The 23156-nt window shown below is 39.4% G+C and overlaps 1 protein-coding gene across 4 annotated transcripts in view; it reads right to left on the bottom strand.

Moving 5' to 3' along the window:
- MSRA (methionine sulfoxide reductase A) overlaps positions 1-23156 on the bottom strand; it is a 426296-nt gene that overhangs the window by 193620 nt on the left and 209520 nt on the right. For all 4 annotated transcript variants that reach the window (XM_041765377.1, XM_041765379.1, XM_041765380.1 and 1 more), the window contains one exon: positions 21194-21313. In XM_041765377.1, coding sequence (XP_041621311.1) covers positions 21194-21313 — 120 coding nt within the window. The remainder of the gene's footprint in view (positions 1-21193; positions 21314-23156) is intronic.

Here is a 23156-nt window from a genome sequence, read left to right as displayed (position 1 = left end):
AATCAAGAATATAATCAAGAATATAACAAAACACTGATTGCCCTTAATGACCTTATTATTCTTTCATTAAATGTATTATGAAAACTGGGCAATGAATTTTAGTGGGTCTCTTTTTTTTTTTTTTTTGAGTGATGTACATATTTAATGTATGGCTGACCTTTGCATTGAAACATGACAGTACTGGTAGAAGATTCCTATAATCATGCATGGATAAAGAGTCCACATGCCTTTTACTATGTTACACATACATCATGAGACCATGGGGTTCCTACACCATATACAAAAATTAATTCACAATGGATCACAGACCTATGAACAAATATATATGATAAACTATACAACATCTAGAAAAAAACTGGAGAAAATCTTTGTGAACGTGAGTTAGGCAAAAGTCTCTTAGATATGACACTGTCTCTAAGAGGATGAACCATAAAAGAATAAATTGATAGAATGAACTTCATCAAAATTTAAACTTCTACTCTTCAAAAGATACTGCTAAAAGAATGCAAAGACAAGTCACAGACTGGGAAAATTACTTGCAAAGCATATATCTGCTACAGGACTTATGTAAAGAACTCTCAAAACTCTGAAATAAGAAAACAATCCCATAAAAATGTACAAAAGATTTGAACAGATACTTCTATGAAAGAAAATACACAGATGACAAGCACATTAAAAATACTGATTATCATTTAGTGGTTAAAGAAATACAAGTGAAAATCACCAAAGGATATTATCATACAGCTATTAGAATGGCAAAAACTAAAAAGACTGACCATACCAAGTGTTGGTGAAGATGTAGAGTGACTGGTACTGCCATACTCTGCCGGAAGAATGTAAATGGTACATCCACTCTGGAAAACAGACTGGCAATTTCTGAAAAAGTTAAACATACACCTACCATATGACTTAGTCACTTCATTTCTAGGTTTTTATCTAAAATAAATGAAGGTATATATATTCACACAAAGACTTGTATGAATGACTGTGTTGGTGTTATTTGTAATTGCCAAGAACAAAATTAATCCAAATGTTCACTAACAGACAAATGAATGAGGTATCTACACAATGGAATGAGATTCAACAATAAAAAGGAATGAACTATCAATAAATCCAAGATCATGGATGACTCAAAACAATTAAGTTGAATGAAAGAAGCCAGACATAAGAGAGCACACACTGTATGATACCATATAAAATTCTACAGAATGCAAATTTTCTATAGTGACAAAAAGGAGATCAGAGGTTGCCCAGTTGCAGGGGATGGGGGAATCAGAGGCAAGGGTGGCTGGGGGTGAGGGGGATGAAGACAGCAGGAGAAGAGGTTACAAAAGTGAACGAGAAAACCTTGAGGGTGAGGGATAGGTTCAATATATTAATTGAAGTAATGGTTTTACGGTGTCTATATATGTTAAAAGTTATCAAATTATATACTTCAAATATGTGTATTTTACTATATGCCAGTTACACCTCAATAGGGCTGTTTCTAAAAATTAATATATTAAAAAAAAGATGAGAGTCCTGTTGTAGTCTTAGCTACAAGCTGGCTGTCTGACAATGGTGAGTCATTGTTTTTCTTGAGTTTCTGTTTCTCACTGAGTGAAAAGAAATGATTCCAAAGGCCTTTCTGGCTCTGTTAATTTGGTTGAGGTACAGGTCACTCTTTCCAGCAGTTATCACCATTTGTGATGACCTCAGCCTACTTTCAATCGACTTAAAGACTTGACTTAAAGAGACTGCCCAAAGCTGACTCCTGCCTGGAGGACATGTCTGTACTGCCCAAATCACCATGCACTGGTTGATATCTTGTGTGCTGCATGTATCTCTTTCAGGTAAATCAGCCTTGATCCCATGGGCTGCTCCAGACCAGCCTGTTCCCTTTGCTCTTCTCTTCTCTTCCCACCACTTAGTGTTTGGCCAGGCTCTCCTCCTACCAGCTACTTGGCACCTAAGCGTCTGGTCTTCTTTCTAGAATACAGACCAGGCTCTCCTACATGCAGGACTTAATTGGGTAAACACCACCAGGATATTCAGACAAAGCATCAAATCAACCACAGGTGAAAAGCGAGCAATAACCTTCAATGCTCTTACTTTCTTGAATCAAAGTCAAAAACCTGAGTTTGTCATGATTAATCCTCGTGGCCACCTATGACTTAACCAAAACCTCAGCCTCACTCCAGCTCCCATAGCAGCAACATTCTCAGAGATGACTCAGAAGCTTCCTTTCCCCCAATGGTGTGACCTGATCCCTATTTCCCCCATTTGGTTCTCCTTTAATATCCACAACATACTGGCTTATCTGTTTAACTGACTTCCTAGGACCCACTTCATTGGCTGCATACTTTATTCTGAAGGTTACTTCCTTGGACTTGATGTACAGGACTTTACTCCTGGCCCATTCACCAAGGTTAAAGGTTCCTCACAATTAGTCAACTTAATAACCACATACTCCAGAAGGTACCCCTTCTTCACCTTGGACACTCCAGCCATGCCCTTTGTCATGCCCACCTGTTCACTCTTGCTTGTCCAAGCAGCTTAGGCCCAGCCTGACAGCCAGCTCCCTGCTGCACCCACCTGGTCCCAACCTGGAGCAGCCTTGCCTGGCAACTCTAGCAGTAGCCCAGACTATCACAATTCTAACAAACAAGTTGAAATATATTTGGAAAAGTTGCAGGATAAAAAGCTTTGAAAAGGATTCAATGTTGAGTTTCTGAAAAAAATAAAAACAAACTTAGAATCAAATATATCTTACAATTATTTTAAAGTATGTGCAGATAATTTGTAATAGTTGTGTTCAGTGATAAGATGGTTTGGGACAATTAAGGAAAAGAAATGTCATAATATTACAGAAGGTGAAATGCTCCGTGCTAATAAGTGTAGTTTGCATAAGCTAGCAGAGATGAGAAGAGCATTTTAGCTCTGACTTAATGACACGGGAATAGTTTGAGGGTGAATTTTAACAGAAGATTGATTTTTAGAAAGGTAGTTCTTTAGTTAAAACCTTGAAGTCATTCCTTGGTATAAATGTGGAGGGTTTTGCATCCTCTATTATAAAAAACATTAGCCCATTAAACTAAAAAATACTTTCATGAAAAGTAGACACATAGACATGAAGTTTGTAAAGAAATATTTTTTAAAGTTAAAAAAATTGGTCAAATCATTATCTGAGTGAAGAGGAGGAAATGATGGTATGAACAAGCAAATGACAAAGCTTTTAAAATTAGTAAAGCTTAGCTTTATAATGTGTTTTGCATCTTTTGATTTCTAAAAGTACTGGATATTCTCAATAACAAAATCATGCTGTAAAGTCATGCAAAATCATGACTGTAAGATGGTTGAAAATTATCTGTTCCTCTCCATCTTATTTTTCTACTCAGCCCCATCTCTGTTCCTGCCCCAGGACAGTGTCCCTTCCATGGGCCAGTCAAAACCAGAGCCACTCACACTGATGGAAGCTGGGATTAAAAAAAGAGAGAGAGAGAGAGAGAAGAAAAGACTTGAGAAGCATTTTAATGTTTTAAAAAAAATAGTCAAAGAATCCTTCCAGAATGTAGCACTGAAAAGGCTCTTGGAGGCTGTCACAGGAAAGAAGATACATAATGTTTTCATAAAAATGTATACAGCATTAACAGAATGCCTGAGCATACATAAATATCTTCCTGGGACAATGTAAACTTTTTATCTTTATTGTAGTAGAACCCAGGTCCTTTAATGTAGTAAATGGTGAACGTTATAGGACTCATGGTACAAAAGAAGACCACTGATTGTCTACATGTGATAAAGCCAAAGCATAAATCAAAGATAACCCTGTGACCTACAGTTTGAGTTACTGCTAGAAAAGTGACGCCATTGATGGGGGGAAAATGGGAAAATTAGAAAGAGAAGTTAATTTGGGAGTGAGAGTGATAAAGGGTTTGGGTTTAGCATATAAAACAATAAATATCCTATTGAAAAGTGGTTTTATAATCAACTACTGAAAATACAATAACTGTTCTAGGCACTAGGCATCAGTGTCGGGCAAGATGAGCCATATCGACAAAGCCAAAACCAGTAAACAGACAAAATGATCAGCACCAGCCAAGAGTGGGTGGCTGGTCACAGGCAGGTAACAGAATGAGTGTGACATCGGGAGCATAACCAGGGTCAACTATTATAATCAGCAGAAGGACAAAACGCCCAATAGAGCAAAACATGAAGATGGAAACCATGGTTACAACCCAATGTCAAGGTCAATGGATCCAAGTAAAAATGAATGGTGTTAAGAGTCAGGATTTGGGTATGATTCAGCTCAACATGACTTTCTGGGAGAATACCTGGAATAACAGAGCCTGCTCTAAAATCCAAAACTCATCCCCTACCCCCAGCCCCGCCACACCACTCTGGTCTATCAGTGCCTGATCCGAGCACTTAAAAAGTAGTGGATGCTCTGTAAAAGAAACTGTTAGAGAATGAAAAGACTAGCCACAGTGTGGGAGGACATACTTTCAAGTCATATATCTGATAACGGACAGAACACTCTTAAAACTTAAGAAGAAAACAAAAAACCCAAATAAAAAATGGGCAAAAGATATGAATAGACATCTCACTGAAGACAATATATACAAATTGAAAAAGCATACGAGAAGATGAGCAGCATTATACGTCACTAGGGAACTGCAAATTGAAACAACAATGAGATACCACCATACATCCATTAGAATGACAAAAACCCAAAACACTGACAACACCAAATTCTAGCAAAGATGTGGAATAGTGGGAGCTCTCATTCATTACTGGTGGGAAAGCAAAAGGGCACAGCCACTCGGGAAGGACTCTGGCAGTTTCTTACAAAGCTAACATCATCTTACCGTATGATCCAGCACATGCTCCTAGGTATTTACCCAAATGAGTTGAAAACTCATGTGTACACAGAAACCTGCACACAAATGATTTTAACATTTTTTGCATAATCACCAAGGATTGGTATGCCTTTCAGTAGGTGAATGGGTAAACAATTATACAACCATACAATGGAATGTTGTTCAGTGATAAAAAGAGACGAGCTATCAAACCACGAAAAAGACACAGAATAACCTTAAATGCATACTGTTAAGTGAAAAAAGTCTGTCTGAAAGACTATATACTATATAATCCCATGTATATTTTGGAAAAGGCAAAAACATAGACAGTAAGAAGTCAGTAGTTGCCAGGAATTTGGAGGCAGAAAGGAAGGGATGAATAGGTGGAGCACAGAGAATGTTTAAGGCAGTGAAACTGTTCTGTTATGATACCATAGTGGGAGATACACATCCTTATACAATTGTCCAATCCCACAGGATGTACAACACAAAGGACAAAATGTAAACTGTGGATTTAGTGGAAAATAATGTACCAATATTACCTTATCAATTATAGTGAACACATCAGACTAATGCAAGAGGTTAATAAAAGGCAAAATCTGTGGCAGTTGTGGGGGGGGGCGGGTACTGGAACTCTGTACTTTCTGCTCAATGTTTCTATAAGTCTGAAACTGCTCTTAAATATATATATATATATATAAACCAATGGATGTAAACTTTCATGAAACAAAAATAAAACTGTCACTTCACAGTTATTTCACAGAGCAAGTGACGAATTTTAGAAAGCTTCCAAGAGAGAACTCCTAACTTGAACGTATGCATATACTAAATGTACAGAAAAGTGTTGAGTGTGTAGCAACTTAAAAACATGTCTATTCATTCATTTTTTTCACCAGATTAGAGGTTATCAGTACCATCAGAGTAGACCATAGTTTTTGTGGTACACTATTAAAGCGACTTACATAAATATAGTGAGTTTTGTTTGAGTTTAATACTATTTGGTTTTAAATGAAGGCTTCATCTTGCATTTTATGATGTACTTTTAAAACTGAACCACAGTTCGTAATTAATTATTTTTAAGAAAGTATTTTGCACTTTATGCTTGGAGTAAAACTCAGGGCTAAGAAATTTTATTTCAAATATATTTTGCATATCTCTCAAATATCCAAATGTTCTTCTTCCAGTGCTCTGAATGTCATAGGATTGCAACATTCAGAAGTGATATCATAACATAAAGTCTTACAAAAATGAATGAAGGACAATGTGTCATCTTACAAACAAAAAAAAATTTAGACATATATGCAGATGGTAGGATTTCCTTTATTCCCTTACTGAATGAATTTCATTTGTTTTTCTCCCAGTGAGTGCAAATTGCTGTCCACTGCCCATTCAGATCATAGGCACTCTGATTCTACCCCTGCACAGGTATGTTGTCATTGGGTCAACCTGATACGTCCTTGGATTTCCTAGCAGGGACCACAGTCTGTGGGTATCCAATTTATGCGATGAATCGTCCATCTGTTGCCCTACCTCCAGGCGACGTGACCAGCCCATCTGTGCTTGTTGACAGTGTGGTCTGCCTTGCTTATGTGCATGTGCTGCTAGTGTGAGGTATTCTCTCTCTCTCTCTCTCTCTTTCTCTCTCTCTCTCTCTCTCTCTCACACACACACACACACACACACACACACACACACACACACACACACACTGTGGAAACTTTTCTCCTTCTCTGTTCCATTGATATCTGTGGGCTACCTGTGGATTTTCCACTCCACTTCCATCACTAACTAGACTTCTGCACCCTACACAACTGGCCAGGCACAGTGGTGTTAAATAGTTTTTGCTTGCTTGTCATGTATGATTCCTCATCTGGAAGTGCAGCTTTTATTCTGCTGCAACTGATCTAAATTACAGGGTGAGCCTCGTTCATCTGTGGCTCACCTACACATAGTTGCTGATTTCTTTGCCATTTGTTCTGACAGATCATCTAGTTATCATGTTCATTTTGTCTTGGCAGTGTTTGTTTCCAGTCCACATTTGGAAACAGACCTAAATAACCAGTGGTTGTGTTTTCTTTTATGGAACTTCGGAATCTTATAGAATCTCAGAGAAATAGGTCCAGGCCTCTACCCTGGAGTTTCTGTGCTGAGGTTTACTGAGGGCATACATCAAAGGAGGATCACTAGCAACACAGCCACCCAACCGTGAGGGCCTCTAGGTGGTGGTGAGGCAGGCAGAGCTTAAAAGAACCAATGTCAAGAGCACCAGTGAGCAGAGCAAAGCTACAAATCTCAAGGAAAAGCCCAGGAAAGCAACAATCACAATCTGTAAAGGCAAAATCAGGGATGTAGAAGATAAAATCCAGAAAAATGGAGAACATCACATCTCAATGCCCTCCTCAGCCTACCTAGATCGCTTTTCTTTGGTCCTATGATCTCTACTATAATATTATGTTCCGAGAGTAGAATATTCAATATATTCTTTTCTTAACTTTCTCAAATGCCCAAAAGAATGCTTTTCAGCTAGGGGAGACTCGATACATATAAAAGGGAAAGTGACTTATGAATCCATGTCAGGAGGGAGGAGAGAGAAGTAGATTGCTATAGACTGGAGAATGACATGAGTCCCTACGTACCTGGTGTCACCACGAAGTACGGACTTTACCATCTGGATGATTATGAACCTTGTTCTGACAATTTTTAACAGGTTCCTTTGACTATACTCAAACAGAAGCTCATAGAGATGTGGTAATTTCAAATAAATGAAAAAAGGCTTTTAGACACACACAGAACAGAACACACGAGCTAATGGAGTACCTATGTTACCTGATGCATTGAGACCCAAGGTCTCTAAGATCAAATTATACTGCTGTAAGGCTATTCCGTATTTAAGGACACTGTTTTTGCTTGGGGCTAAAAAAAAGTCTATCATCTTCTTCTCACTTCCAGACTGTCCAAGGACCCTTCCAGGTCCCTCCTTCCATCTGTTCAGGCAGGTGCCTAGCCACGCCAACGGGCAATGGTGTCCCTACTTCCTACAAGCCCTCATTTGTTTCTGAGCACTAACCACTCCTCAGGATACCCTGGTCAAGAATATAACAGATCAACACCTTATGCAATCTCCCTATTTGATAAAACTAAAACTCTGGGTATAAGAAGAACTTGAAATATATATGAAAATGTAATAATAAAATCTTAAAAATTCTTCACAAAGCTAGTGTGAAAGAAAGAAACATGCAGAAGCTAAAGACAAGGTGAAAATAAGAGCCCCCAGAAGGGACTCAAGCTCCAAAGTTTCTTCTGAACCTACTTTGGTAGCTACTTGGGGAGGGGGAAGGAGGGTAGGAGATGAAATCTAGGGAACTCCCCAAGTGAAGACTCTAATAGGAACCACCCCCATAGAGATGGGAACTTCAAGAAGCAACATCCTTGACATTAGGCTAAACAGAGAAAAACACCTGGCCCACCAAAAGGGCAATATTAAAACATCACTATGTGAATTCTGGTGCTCTGAGGAGAGAAGAAAGCTACTTCTCTTGAGATCTCATAACCACCAGCCACTCACATGCAGGCATGCTCTCCAAATTCTTGTTACCCTCTGTGGTCCATCAAAGAGCAAAAACAAAAAACTCAAGTAGAGAATTTAACTTAAAGTGCTTGGGGTGGATAAAGCTCCCAAGTGCTAGACATTACCTAATAGGAATCCTCTCTGGCAGAGTGTCCCTCCAGTGCAGCCCTCCAGGATGCCCTCACACCAGAGTTCATCTCTACCATTTGATTAAAAACCAGCTTCCTAAGTTTACAGCAGCTTTATGCATCATTGCCAAAATTTGGAAGCAACCAAGATGTCCTTCAGTAGGTGAGTGTCTATATAAATGTGGTCTAACCAGACAGTGGAATATTATTCAGCACTAAAAAGAAGGAGCTATCAAGCCATGAGAAGACAGAGGTGGGACACCTGTATGGCTCAGCAGTTGAGTGTCTGCCTTCAGCCCAGGGCATGATCCTGAAGTCTCAGGATCAAGTCCCACATTGGGCTCCCCACAGGGAGCCTGCTTCTCCCTCTGCCCGTGTCTCTGCCTCTCTTTCTCTGTGTCTCTCATGAATAAATAAATAAAATCTTAAAAAAAAAAGAAGACAGGAAAAAAACTAAAATGTATTATTGTTAAGTGTAAGAAGTCAATCTGATAATATACTGCGTTATTCCAATTATATGGCATTCTGGAAAAGACAAAACTGTGGAGACTGTAAAAAGATGAGTGGTTGCTAGGGGGCAAGGAAGGAGGAAGGGATGAAGAGGCAGAGCATGGAGGAGGTCTAAAACAGTGCACCTATTCTGTATGATACTATAATAATGGCTACATGTCATTATACAGTTACCTAAACTCACAGGATGTAAATACCAAGAGTGAGCTCTAATGTAAACTGTGGGCTTTGGGTGATTATGATGTGTCAAAGGAGGTTCATCAGCTGTAACAAAGGCACCACTCTGGAGGGGGATGTCCATAGTCAGGGAGGTTCTGCGGGGGTGGGGAGGGGTAGGGAGGACGGGGCAGGGAATATATGGGAAATCTCTGTACCTTACTCTTAATCTTACCATGAAGCTAAAGCCACTCTAAAAAAACAAAGTGTATTAATTTTTAAATGGTATTAAAGATCCAAAACAAGATAGTTTCTTCCTGATGCCCACCCCATCCCCACCCCCGGTATGTGGCTTAGCCATTTTACAACCTGACTCTCAGAAGTAGACAGATGGTTTTCCCTGGAGTATTTTCAAACAATCAAACACAACCTAACAAGCCTTAAACAAGGTGACAGATTTTTTTTTCTTGTGCACAAAGATACATAAGTTCAGGCACCTATGACTTTTTGTCAACTCACCCTTCAGGAGCAAAGCAGGTCTGCTGACAGGGGCATGGGTGTTACAGTAGCTAAGAGTTCCCTACTTCCAGAACAAAGGAGGGGAGAGAGCGCTTTCAAATCAATATGCTCCAGGAGCCAGAGCTGAAAGTGAAAAGGAAAGGAGCACAGTGATTGGAAGAAACTGGATGCTCTGGGCCCATCTGCTGTGAGACCGGGAACTAACACAGAAACACCTATGCTTTGGGAACCTGGGTACAACCAGGTTACCTGGGTATAGCTCTGAGAAAAAAGACCCCTTTCTCAGGCCTTCTAGAACTTTCCTCTGGATGGTCTCCCTGAAATGCTGGAGATTTCCATAACTTCCAGTGTGCAGGCTTAAAGCAGGCATGAGAGTTTATTGAGGTAAGGGAGGTCTTAACCTCCTCCATGTGTTTCAGCTGAGAGTGAAGTTGTCCCTGATCCTCACCTGCTTCTAGGCTTCATTCTGGGAATGTACCTCCTTGGCCTAAAGAATGAGGACAGGGTAAGAGAAACTCCCTCTTCTAATCAGAGTATCCTGAACCCTGTTTCAATATTAGCCATCTCTGCAAAATTTTTATCTGAAGAAACCATTCTAATGCTTAAGAGAAGTTTCAGAAATCACTGGAACAGAGGACCCCTAAGATCCATCCAACTAAAAGAAAAAGAAAAAAAAAAGACATAAATACAAAGAACAAACTGATAGTTGCCAGAGGAGAGGTGAGTTGGGGGATGGGCAGAATAAATAAAAGGGATTAAGGTGTACAGACTTCCAGTTATAAAATAGGTAAGTCATGCAGATGAAAAGTACAGCATAGGGAATATAACCAATAATATAATTGCATTATATGGTGAATACACTTACCATGGTGAGCACTGAGTAATGTATAGAATTATCAAATCCCTATGTTGAACACTGGAAACTAATATAACTTTATTAATTATATTTCAACAACAAAAAAAGAAATCCCTGTTTCTATAGGTCAAGTTCATCTAAATAGTCCCAGACATTTTTTTACAAGCCATTTTCAAAATTCTAGTTTATTCCTACAACAACGTCACATCTTAATTTCTTTCAAAGTATCCTAAAATGCTCAAGAAGTGCATGTGAAAATGCATCTATTGGAAACAGATAAAGAACAAGCTTAGAAGAAGACAGTTTGAAATACAAACCCTGTTTTCTTTTCAAAAGAAATGCCATCAGAAGAGGCTGTCACTACCTCTAATTAGCAGGTGCCACACTGAGCAACTTACTGATTCTGAGCGCTTTGCAGTGTTGTAAGTGGGAGCGACAGTGCCACTCTATTTCTTAGACGTATGACAAAGATCATCCTGGGAAAGCATCTTGTAGATTTTACAAATTTAGTGATTAATATAAGCTAATGTAATACCTGTGGAGAATATTAAGTTATAAACTGTTCCTTTTAAAAAAAGATTTTATTTATTTATTTGAGAGAGAGAGAGAGAATGCAGACGCACACAAGCAAGTGAGGGGAGGGGCTGAGCAGGAAAGAGAGAGAATCTCAGGCAGACTCCCCGCTGAGCACAGATGCGGATGTGGGGCTTGATCTCAAGACCCCGAGATCATCACCTGAGCGGAAATCAAGAGTCGAATGCTCAACTGACTGAGCCACCCAGATGCCCCAAGTTATAAACTGTTCCAAACCTAAGATGGGCACTATTTAAGTCATTAGTTGTGATTTTTTAAGGATGTTATAATAATAACAGTACTTGAGGAGAAAGGCAATGTATCTATAACTAGAGGAAAGAAGGGACAAAAGAGGGAGTGGGAGAGGGAGGGGGAATAACCAAAAAGAAAAGGAAGGGATAAATAAAAGGGATGCAGCCCATTCTGGGTGAACAGTCCTCTTGGGAGAGCTCCTGGCACACAGAAGCTGTACTAGTTCCCATCTGCAAAGATGGAAGGGGTGGAGCTCGGTTCTGTCCTTCCATGCCCTCTGATAGATCCCGCAATGCCACTCATCAGAGGCCAGGATTTACCAAGCAAAGCCTAACTCACCACTGAAGGCACTCAGTGGTCTGTTGCTGATTCACATGCTGATGAGGCCTGGGCAAACTGAACGTGCCAGCAAGGCAAACAGCAGTGACCTCCTCTGAAGCTGCTCCATTCCTACTGGGTGACGCGATCACAGAATGGGCGACTGGGTTTTCATTGGAGTCTCTCTTATTGCCATTTTAACTGGCAGATGGGGCACTAATTGACCCAGATACTTATTTTTAATGTAACTTAGGAAAAAAAATAATGCTCATTTGAAGGCTCTAAAAATTGTCAGTCATTATGAAGTAATTAAGACCCAGAGCATCACATAAAATTCCTAGAGAAGCTCAACCCCCTAAAAGGTTATTTTCTCATATTACATTATGGTTCCATTATATGTGATTTGAAAATATCAGTGTAGACATATTCATCAATTGCTTTTGCAATTATGTTTTAAGAACTGCTTGCTATAGCAAATTCCGCTTAATCTCCCTCCTAAATCTTTGAGAATATAATCCTGAAACAATGAAAGAAGAACCTATTCCTAGTGCTGGGTGAATATGAAGAATGTTTTTATTATTGTTCCTTTTCATTTAGTTTACTTTCCTTTTAACGAGCCTACTAGAATTTTACCATCAGATATGTTCAAACACTGACATGTTTAGCTACTTCTAGTCTGTCGGTCTGTTGACCTTTGACCTCCACACGTGTACCCAGCAGTGATTTAAGCTGCTCAAGGAGACAGATGAATTGAATAGCCAAATAAACTTAGGGAATGTGAAAATATGAGGTCACACGAAGAATACATTGAACATGCTCTAGTCCTCAGAGAATCCATAAACCATCAAATTCATTCACCATCCCTTCCCTTAAATGGCAAAAAAAAAGACACTGACACACCTGGGGTCTTTGGCCAATAAACCCAACAGGAAGGAAAAGCACAAATGCTTCTTTTACCAGGTGAGGACGGTGGGCTTGAATTGCCTCCTCTGTTGGTGTTTGTCAGCAAGCAGTCCTGAGAAGCTATAGAAAATACTCATCTTCTGTGATGTCTAAAGCTGGATTGAAAGATTTCGGCAAACTCAAAATGTCTCTAGCAAAGATACATGCTTGTGTGTATTTTACTTCACACTGGGAACTTTGGACAGTCCTTTAGTGTGGTGATCTCATCACTATATGAGCATGAGAGACAGAATAATTCTGTCTGGATGCTGCTTAAGAGCCGCCAGGATAGTCACTCTAATTTTAGAATCCAGGATGAAGAACTTATGTGATAACAAAGAACTGCTCTGAGGTCAGTAACACTGGAGGAATGTATATTTTATTTACCACAGTGTCAGCTCCCTTACAGATTGAAAACTTGAAGTAGATGTGAGATGACTATTCAGATCATGAGGCCATGCTCAGTGGACAAATCAATTTGCAGATTCTGTGTCCTAATGCTACAGGCCCTGTGGTTCCACAGCTGAGGCTGGAAACCAGATTTGCAGAAGCTTTGAAAGAGAGTGAGGCCCAACACCGTCTCGTTTAATGATTTCTTTTCTTATTCCTAGGTCTAGGGGAAACAAGGTTCCAAAACAGTGGCTAACAAGAGAGGTTCCTGAAGGTTCCATTGTCACACCCTTAGCTCTGCTCCTGACTGTAGCACTCAGCCCTTAGAGCATCTAGCAGATATAAGAATGATCTATTAGAAAAATCTCAGTCCTCAGTTTTTAGGAAAAAAAAAATCCAGCCTAACTAAAAAGATAACCAGGATCTAGTGGACAATAATATTGATGTATTGAAATCTCAACATTGAAAAACGAAAAGTTAACTGCACTCTGAATCCTTGATCCCCATCCTCAGTCTAAAAAGAATTATAGGTACTGATTTCAATTTTCTTTTAGGATTCCAGCAACATGGTGATCTGGGAAGCTATATTTGGTCTCAGGGATTATAACTAGGAGTCATAGGACCACTGCCCTTGGGGCTTGCTTTCTGTCAGGGGGTTTGAGAAAGACAAGCATTTTCTCCCGCAGACAAGTTCAACATCAATTGTATGTCTAATGCCTGAGGAACAAAAAATGATCAAATTGCTTATAGCATGAACTGAACACCAGAATTCTTGCATTTTCAGGGATCTGCCAATAACTTAGTAATTTACCTTGACTGACATTGAAATGAGTACAATAAGACTTACTACACACTAAAAAGAGATTTAATGTAGTCTGCAAGGAATTTAGAAAGAGTTTTACATTGCTTGGTAAAATCTGCTAATAACAGAACTCATCACTACTTTGAAGAAAAAGGGATCATTAATCTCATGTAAGATACATAGACATGTACATCCACCCAAACACTTCAGAAATTAAGTCAAACTAAAAAAGTATACTGAGTTGCTTTATATCAGTGGAAAAATTATTCAACACTGCGTTAGAACTCTTCAGCATCAAGGAAATAAGGAACAAAGAAGAGGAATAGGAGAAGATGGCTTCCATTTGTTGTGTCACGTGCACATTCTGCAGGCTGATCCCAGGTCATCACTTAGTCCTTGACCCTTCACTTTGATCTTTAATATGCCCAAGAGCTAGCACGGTAGAAAGTGTATGTTCTTGATTTTCTATGACACTTCCAACTTAAAGTCGTTTTATTTTCAAATAAGACCGTCACTACAACTCTATTGGCTTCATAAAATAGTACCACCCCCATTTGACAAGAGAGGAAACTGAGTCCAGGAAGCAAAATGGCCTGAACATTAACACCATTGGAAGGTGACATGAGGACTCCCACACTCTTCCTCCCAGACCAGGCTCCGGCTCAGATCCGCTGTTGGACGTGTTGCCTGAAAATCGTCCGGAGTGTTCTATTGAAAGAAAGTATCTGGGCCTCAGATCCTGTGTGGTGATTGTATAAATCTCACTTCTGAGAAAAAGTTATGCAGTCCTTTTCATGCTTCTGGTTTTGGTGCCACTTGGCTGTGCAAATTTCTAAAAGCTTTTGAATAGACTAATAAACATGGAATTGTTCTGAACATCTGTAAGCAAAATACGAAAAGATATTACCCAGTGAATGAACATCCTGGGTTTTCTCGCCAGAAATGGGGTTATTTGTGTATTAGGCTAATGCACTGAAATTAACCCAGAATGCTTACCCATTGCAGAATGTCTTTTCATATTTTCATCTGTGTAGTCGTTATTATAAAATGTAAGAATAATTCTCTATCAGGGTATTCAGGGATCTGAATAGCTCAATTACTTCTAAAATCAATGTAGTAAAGCAACAGCATGCCAGTTAATCAGTTGGTTTGCATAACAAATGTTTGGGGGAGTTGGTGTGTTTTGTGTGTGTGTGTGCGCACATGCATGTGTGTGTAAAGAGAAATCCAGGGTCAGCGCAACACTTTAAAACAAATGTGAGAGATTAAGCTTCCATTTGACTACAGAGAAAGAATTCTGGAAGACAGGTACAATTTAATTCATTCTAGAAAGGCTACATGAAATCTAGGCTCCTGACAGTTATGTCATTCCACGTTTCTATGGGATCTCTAGTGCTAGGGATGCACTGGGCTTTTAAGGAACACCAAATGAATGCATAAATCTTTGGAAGTCAATTTAGGATTAGAATGGTGGCCACCAGGACTTAGATTACTTCTTGGCACATTATTAGAGACAGATCTGAAACACCACCAGAAATAGTGGCCTAACAGTGGCCGTGAGCCACGCCACCTCAAGTCCAAGCTATGACTGGGTTCACAGTGCAGGAGCTGGTGGTAGGCAGCTCACAGAAGGCTTCTAATTCAGGCCTAGAATATCCGGGAAATGCAAGTCTCTCAGCCTGTGGCTCTTGTTTCAGTGCTAAGTGATGAATCCAAGGAAGGGAAGTTTAGGTGCCTGCTACAGGAAAAAGGTCACTTTTAAAACAGGTTTAAATGAAATGATGGACATGTGAGGGGCAGGAGTCTCTGGGGAAATGCAAGGAGACAGCCTTTGGAAAATCATTGTGATCTGGCTTCTCTCAGCTTTGAAGGCCAAACTTCCATTTTTATCATTTAATTTAACCCAAGGTTAATCCAATAAGGAGAGAATGACCTGTGTAAACTAAACTCACAATAAACTGAGATATACATCTCAGAATGGCATATAATTGAATTTGAAATGAGAATTAGAACTGTCTGGCTGACCAACCTGGTCTCATTGCATTTTCTTTCTGTAAATAATCTCCACGGTAGGACAAAAGATGAGAAGTTTCTATAGGGTGTGGATCAGAATAAGAGGAGTTACTGAAAAACTTAAAAGCATCAGAGTGTCAGGCTCTGTCTGGTAGTCTATTCAGAAGCCAAACCTTACAAAGCTACCGGAGAGGGCCAGCAGGACTTTCCCCTCCCCAGGCTGGCCTGGCTGACCAGCCTCCTAGCTGAGGCCTTCTGTTTGTTTGTTTGTTTTTGTTTGTTTGTTTCCCTTTATACATATGGCAGGGCATTCCATCAGGTTACTCTGAGGTCCTACGGACCAAGCCAAGCAGGACCAAGCTCTCCTCTAAGTGACTGCCTATCTGTACTCTGAGGCATTGCCAGCTTATCTTATACTTCATTCCCAAAGGGCAACTTTACTGCCTTAGGAACTGTTGTCCACTTGTATTTTCGACAGATGTCAGGCTCAAATATCACACAGATCACTCGGCATGTAACACCCCTATTAGTGAGCCATTAATGAATGTTCTACTTACATGTCAAAATCAACTCTGGCCATGTGTCACCCACCATGGGATCACATCTTTCTCCTGGATCTTACTAGAAAACACACAGCTTTTCTACGTGCCTAACTGCACCTCCAGCTTGAGTCTCAGAATCACAAGAGCATTAATAGCTACAAAGAAATACCATTCAGACATTAATATGCATCCTACCTGGATACACACCTGCTTCTACACTCACATACACACCCACTCACCCGCTCATCCCTCCAGGCAACACATACCACCCACTAGCGTGCAGGTATAACAAACGTCAGCTAATGTTTCTGGTTCCATGGCTTGTGGAACCTCTGTGGCACACACCAATCTGTGTGCTGAGACAAGGCTGTGGAAGCTCTAACATTAGTCATCACATGAGGGGTCGGGGTGGGGGTAGGGGGCAGTGGTAGAGCTGGCCCTTTGGATTTTGAAAACTGCTTCCCCCTCCCTGAGTGCTATCCCTGGAATTCTGGCACCTGCCCCAAGAAACCAAATGGTACCTTGGGCTCAAATGTACTTGCTATTCGAGAAGGAATTTGGCAGACAGTCCTGGTCCTAGGCTTTGTTTCTTGAATGATGAATGAATGAATGAATGAATGAATGAATGAATGAATGACTCTGCAGTGACCAAAGCTTTACAAACTTAATTACAAACACAAGCGTGAGCAGTTTTGAAATTAATCCAAATCCTGGAGCACAGACTAGTATTTCTCTCATATGAAACCTCAGCAATTATTACACATTGTAGTAGAGCCTTGGTTTTTCTTCCCTGCAAGTCAGACTCCCCCAGGGCTGACTTGTTCAGCGCGGCTGTGAGCACCCGAGGCTTCAGCAGGGAAGCCCTGCCAGTATCACCTGTATTCTGTCTCCCCCATTCTCTCTCTGGTCACAAATCTTTAATTAGCTGCTTACCCTAATTACTCTAGCTGGGGACCTTGTTTGTTCTCCTTCCCTGCTATTCCCAGAGATCTGAAGGCTCTACCACTTCTGTGCCAGGGGGTCCTTTCTATCACAGTTTCTCTCTGTCTTTTTGTTTTTCCTTTCATGATCAGAACAAAAAAAAAAAAAAAAAAAAAAGGAAGCCCAGGGAAAGAAATCATCTTTCCTTCTGTGTCTGGGTAAGACCCCATAACCATCATTGCCCAATCAGGAACAAGTTTCCATGACAACCATGCTTCCCAGTGCCACCACTAACTTAGCAGATAGCGTTCACATCAAATACAGAGTTCTTTACCAGCCTCCGTGGCTTCTGTACAAGACTCTGAGATACCGGCTGTTTGCATGAACTGTATCTTAAAAGAGTTTTGTCCTCTGTCCTTCGAAACATCAGAAAGACCAAAACAAAAAAACAAAACAAAACAAAAAACAGAAACAAAACCTGCTTGGTATTTTCTTTACTGTAATCATTAAAAAGCACACCAATTTTTTTAAAGTATAGTGGAGATGGACATGAAAGAGAGTGTGGGACTCGGGTGTTAGGAAGTATGAATGGATGAACAGAGAATCACTGGGATATGACAGTTGGGTGACAGACACCATGGTCAGCGGCATAAACATGGAGTGGACAGTTGATGAGGTTAGAATTCCTCCTGTATATGACCTTGGGGAAGTTCCTTTCCTCTCTGAGCCTCAACACTCCCTCTGTAAAAAACAGAAACTGAAACATAACATGGAATTCTTCAGAAAATTAGATGCAAAAAAGCAAAGAGACAAAAAAAAAGTGCTTCTTACAGTGTCTGGCACATAGTAGGAGTTCAACAAAGGGCAATTACCATGCTGTTCTTCTTAACATAAAGAGTTGAATTGGAATAAGTCTGAGCAAACAGTATTCTAATTGATTATTAACATTTTGCTGGTGAAGAATAATAGTATAAGCAGTAGATATTTGGAGGTTTTCTTAGCAACCTTTTCTCTTGAGCTATTAAGTCATGTCTGCAATTATGGGAAGGAATCTACTCATTTCCATTCCTGAGACTTAAGAGGATACACCTGGGCAATCTCCAGGGTTCAACTGAATCTATTTATAACTCTGCATAAGCATTTCTTTAATTTTGATGCAAAGAAAAAACTTGGATTAACTATTAAAGTATTTGTTCAATATTCCACATTCTCAACACCAATGAGTAAATTCCAGTTCTTCTATAAAGGCAGGAAAAACAAGAATATGTATGTTCTTATGATATTTTCAATATTGCACCACTCAAATTTCATTTCAAAATCAGAACTCATGTTGTAGCAAACAAACCAACATGCTCATTATGGAACAAACTCTCAGACTCCAACTCCTCCCCCACCTGTCTTCATGGTGCCCTCAGACAGCTGAGTGGGCCCTCCACAAGTATCACGAGTTCAACTCTTTATTTTTAAAAGATAAAACTATTTATGTATTTTTAAAATCCCACTTCTGTCACTATGGCGGACTATATATTAAGATAATAAACCCTCCCTCTTAAGAACTCTTTAAGAGGGGCACCTGGGTGGCTCAGTCAAATATCCTACTCTTGATTTTGGCTCTGGTCGTGATCTCAGTCATGAGATTAAGCCACATGTTGGGCTCCATGCTCAGCAGACTGTCAGCTTGCAATTCTATCTCCTCTCTGCCTCTACCCCTTACCCTACTTGTGCTCACTCACTCACTTTCTAAAATAAATAAATAAATTTTAAAAAAAGAACTCAAGATACTGAATGAAATATTTTTTAAATGTGTTTTACAGTATGGATGTTCCTCAAAACATTAAAAATAAAACTATTCTATGATCCAGCTATCTCTCTTCTGAGCATATATCCTAATGAAATGAAATCAGTAACTCAGGGCAAAAGCTATGCCCCCATGTTCACCTCAGCATTGTTCACAACAGCCATGGTTTGGAAACAACTGAAGTCTCCACCAGCAGAAAAAATGGATAAAGATATTGTGGTATATACATAATGCAATATTATTCAGCCTTACACATGAAGTAAATTCTGCCACTTGCAACAATGTGGATGAAGCTGGAAGAAAGTATGCTAAGTGAAATTAATCAAGACACCAAAAAACTGTATACTGCATGTTCTCCCTTGTATATGGGAATCTAAACAAATCACACTCAAAGAAACAGAGAGTGGTTACTAGGGGCAGGAGTAGAAGGAAGCAGGGAAATGTTGGTCAAAGGTTACAAACTTTCTGTTATGGAGGATGAATTAGTGCTAGAAATCTAATGTATAGCATGGTGATGGTAGTTAATAATACTGTATTTTTCACTTGAAATTTGTTAAGAGAGTAGATCATAGGTGCTCTTGCCACCAAAAAAGTATGTGAGAAGATGTGTATGTTAATTAGCTTGACTATTAGTAATCATTTCACTGTGCATATCAAAACATCATGTCATACACCTTAAATATATACCACTCTTATTTGAAAAATTTTTTAAAAAGTGTTTAAAAGAGAAAAAAAATTGTGTTTTAAATGTTACCTGAGCTGGCAGTGAAATAAAGAAAATCTTTGAAGGCCAGAACAAAAAACAGATCCAGAAGATCCTGGTATTTGAGCTAGAATTTGCCATGAGGGCATCTGCCTATCCTGGTAGCCAAAAATTTTTCTGTAAAAGGCCAAATCATAAATATTTTAGGTTTTGCAGGCCATACCATCTCTGACATATCCACTCAACTCTGCCATCATTCCATGAAAGCATTCACAGAAAATAAACAAAGAAATGAGTTTGGCTGGATTTCTATAAGATTTTATTTACATAACCTAGCAGTGGGTAGGATTTAGCCTGCAAGCCAGTTTGCCAATCCCTTCATTATGGACTAGATTTGAATGTCTTACCCACAGAGAAGCAATTATAGTGCATGATGTTTACCTCATATATAGTAGACTACTGCAGACTTCACACCTCTCTATCCTAGAGGATCCCTCCCACATTGATTCTAGGCTAGACCACATGACTTGCTTTGGCCAATGGGACAACAGTAAATATGATATAAACAGGGACTTGAAAAGTGCTAGAAGAACAGGGCTTATCCTCTCTTGTTGCTCCTGAAATCTCTGCATCCACCACCATGTGAATTTGCCCAGGCCAGTATGTTGAAGACATGGTCCATCATTCCCATTACCCCAGCCAACAAAAATGGACAGCCAGTACCAAATGCAGATCTATGAGTGAAGCCATCCTAGACCAACTAGTACCCAGGCAGCCTACTGGTTGACTGGAGTCACATGAATGAGCCCAGATGAGATTAGCAGAAGAACCGCCAGGATGAGGCCAGTCCAAATTCTGACCCACATAATAATAAACTAATAAGTGACTACTTTAGAATTAAGCTTAATAGTGATTATTTTGCAACAAAACCTAAATGGTACATTCCATAGGAAATCTATTATCTTCTAAAATTATAAAGTGAGATGGGTGCCTGGGGGTCTCGATCGGTTGAGTGTCAACTCTTGGTTTTGGCTCAGGCCATAATCTCAGGGTGATGGGATCAAACACTGTATCAGGGTCTGTGCCTGAGTGGGGAGTCTGCTTGAAATTCTCTCCCTCTGCCCCTCCTCTTATTCATGTGTGTTCTCTCTCTAAAATGAATAAAATTTTAAATCTTTAATGAAATAAAATAAAAACATAAAAATATAAAGTGAGAGGCCAGCAAGTATATTTATAGAAATGGGAAAGAAAAGATTAAAGAAACACAAACAATTTTATTTGCATTTTAAAGATCTTGTCACCTGCCAGCAAAGATGTGCCCTTTCTTGCTTCTTATAATAGAAGTTGGATCAAATTCTTCCTACCTGAACAGACTTCTTTATAAGTAGGATTGGAAGTATAGCCTCCTGCATAACCAACTTGAGTTGAATATACTCCTTTCTTGGTCCAGAATTTCCGCTCAGCTCCCCAGAAACAGCCCATTCCTAAGAAAACATAAGATACGGATTAGTCCTTTGTCAAAAACAAGTAGTCATTGAATGTCAGAAGCCCTGTTATACTAGAAAAGAGGTTATTCATGTCATTTGGTAATCAAAAATAACTAATATTTTATCTTTTAAAGAAGGACAGTTTCATGGAAGCAATCTAAGTGTCCATCAATAGATAATGGATAAGGAAAATGTGTACACACACACACATGCATGCATGCATACACACACACACACACACACACACACACACACACACACACTGGAATATCATGAAACCAGAAAGAAGGATAAGATCATGCCACTTGAGCCAAAATGAATGTACCTAAAGGTGAGTGAAATATTCAGAAAGACTAATATCATGTGATTTCACTCATAAATGGAATAAAAAAACTAGTAACAACAAGAAATGAGCAAACAACAAAAAAGCAGAATCAGACCTATAAATACAGAGAACTGATCGTTGCCAGGAGGGAAGGGGTAGGGGGTTCTGTAAAATAGGTGAAAGAGAGTAGGAGATACAGGCTTCCAGTTATGGAATGAATAAGTCACAGGAATAAAAGGCACAGCATAAGGAATATAGTCAAGGACATTATAATAGCAATGTATCAGAACAGATGGTAGTTACACTTATGGTGAACATAGGATAATGTGTAAACTTGTTGAACCACTATGTTGCACACCTAAGACTAATGTAACATTGTATGTCAACTATAGTCAAATTAAAAAGAAACATGTTAGAAATCAAAGTGAAAAAAATCAATTAGTAATTTTTAACATCTAAAAATAATTTTACTTAAGTTTATTTGCATAGACTGTCTTTTTGCCTTAGTTTTGCAAAAACTCAGAAAGCTCAAATTTTGGTGAAGTTAGTAAAATATATCTTTCTAAAAAACATAGTAAAAAAATAACTGCAGGGATCCCTGCGTGGCGCAGCGGTTTAGCACCTGCCTTTGGCGCAGGGCACGATCCTGGAGACCCAGGATCGAGTCCCACGTCGGGCTCCCAGTGCCTAGAGCCTGCTTCTCCCTCTGCCTGTGTCTCTGCCTCTCTCTCTCTCTCTGTGACTATCATAAATAAATAAAAATTAAAAAAAATAACTGCATTTGATGAATGATTTCAGCACTCAATTCATTATGGACCTGTTAAAACATAATAACTTGTATTAATAGCAAAATTTATTTAATGATCAATATCCCGGTTGTGCTTTTTAAAAAAAATACCACCACAGAAAGGTAACACTAACTTACTGACTTAAATGGGAAAACTTCCCTAAATCAACACAGATTGATGCAGTTTTCAATGAACAATTCTATATATGTGTGTTCAGTTTCTTCAAAAATGTCTGTCATCATAAATTTCCTTGTGGGGGCACCTGGGTGGCTAGTGGTTGAATGTCTGCCTTCAGCTCAGGTCGTGATCCCAGGGTGCTGGGATCGAGTCCCACATCAGACTCCCAAAGGTGAGCTAGCTTCTCCCTCTGCCGAGGTCTCTGCCTCTCTGTGTCTCTCGTGAATAAATAAATACAATCTTAAAAAGAATAAACTTCCATGTGATAAATCACTGCTCACCGAAGGGTACATTTTTCTGAGTTCTATTACTAAAAATGATGAATGAGGAAAGAGAGAAAGGGCAAAGAGAGAAGGCAAAGAAAGAGACGACAGCAAATACACAAAGAAACTCACAAAAATAGCATTCCATTCAACTAGCAAACACTTTGCTCACATCAGTAGTTATTGGATTCTTTTGAATATATGGTGAAAACCAAGACCTATCTCCCAAGAATGCACATACTTACACACCTCGAAAATGTAGCATTATATCTCCCTGGGCTCCAAAT

Source organism: Vulpes lagopus, chromosome 8, assembly GCF_018345385.1.
Source record: "Vulpes lagopus strain Blue_001 chromosome 8, ASM1834538v1, whole genome shotgun sequence".
Lineage (NCBI taxonomy): Eukaryota > Metazoa > Chordata > Mammalia > Carnivora > Canidae > Vulpes > Vulpes lagopus.
This window is presented reverse-complemented; position numbering and strand designations above follow the sequence as displayed.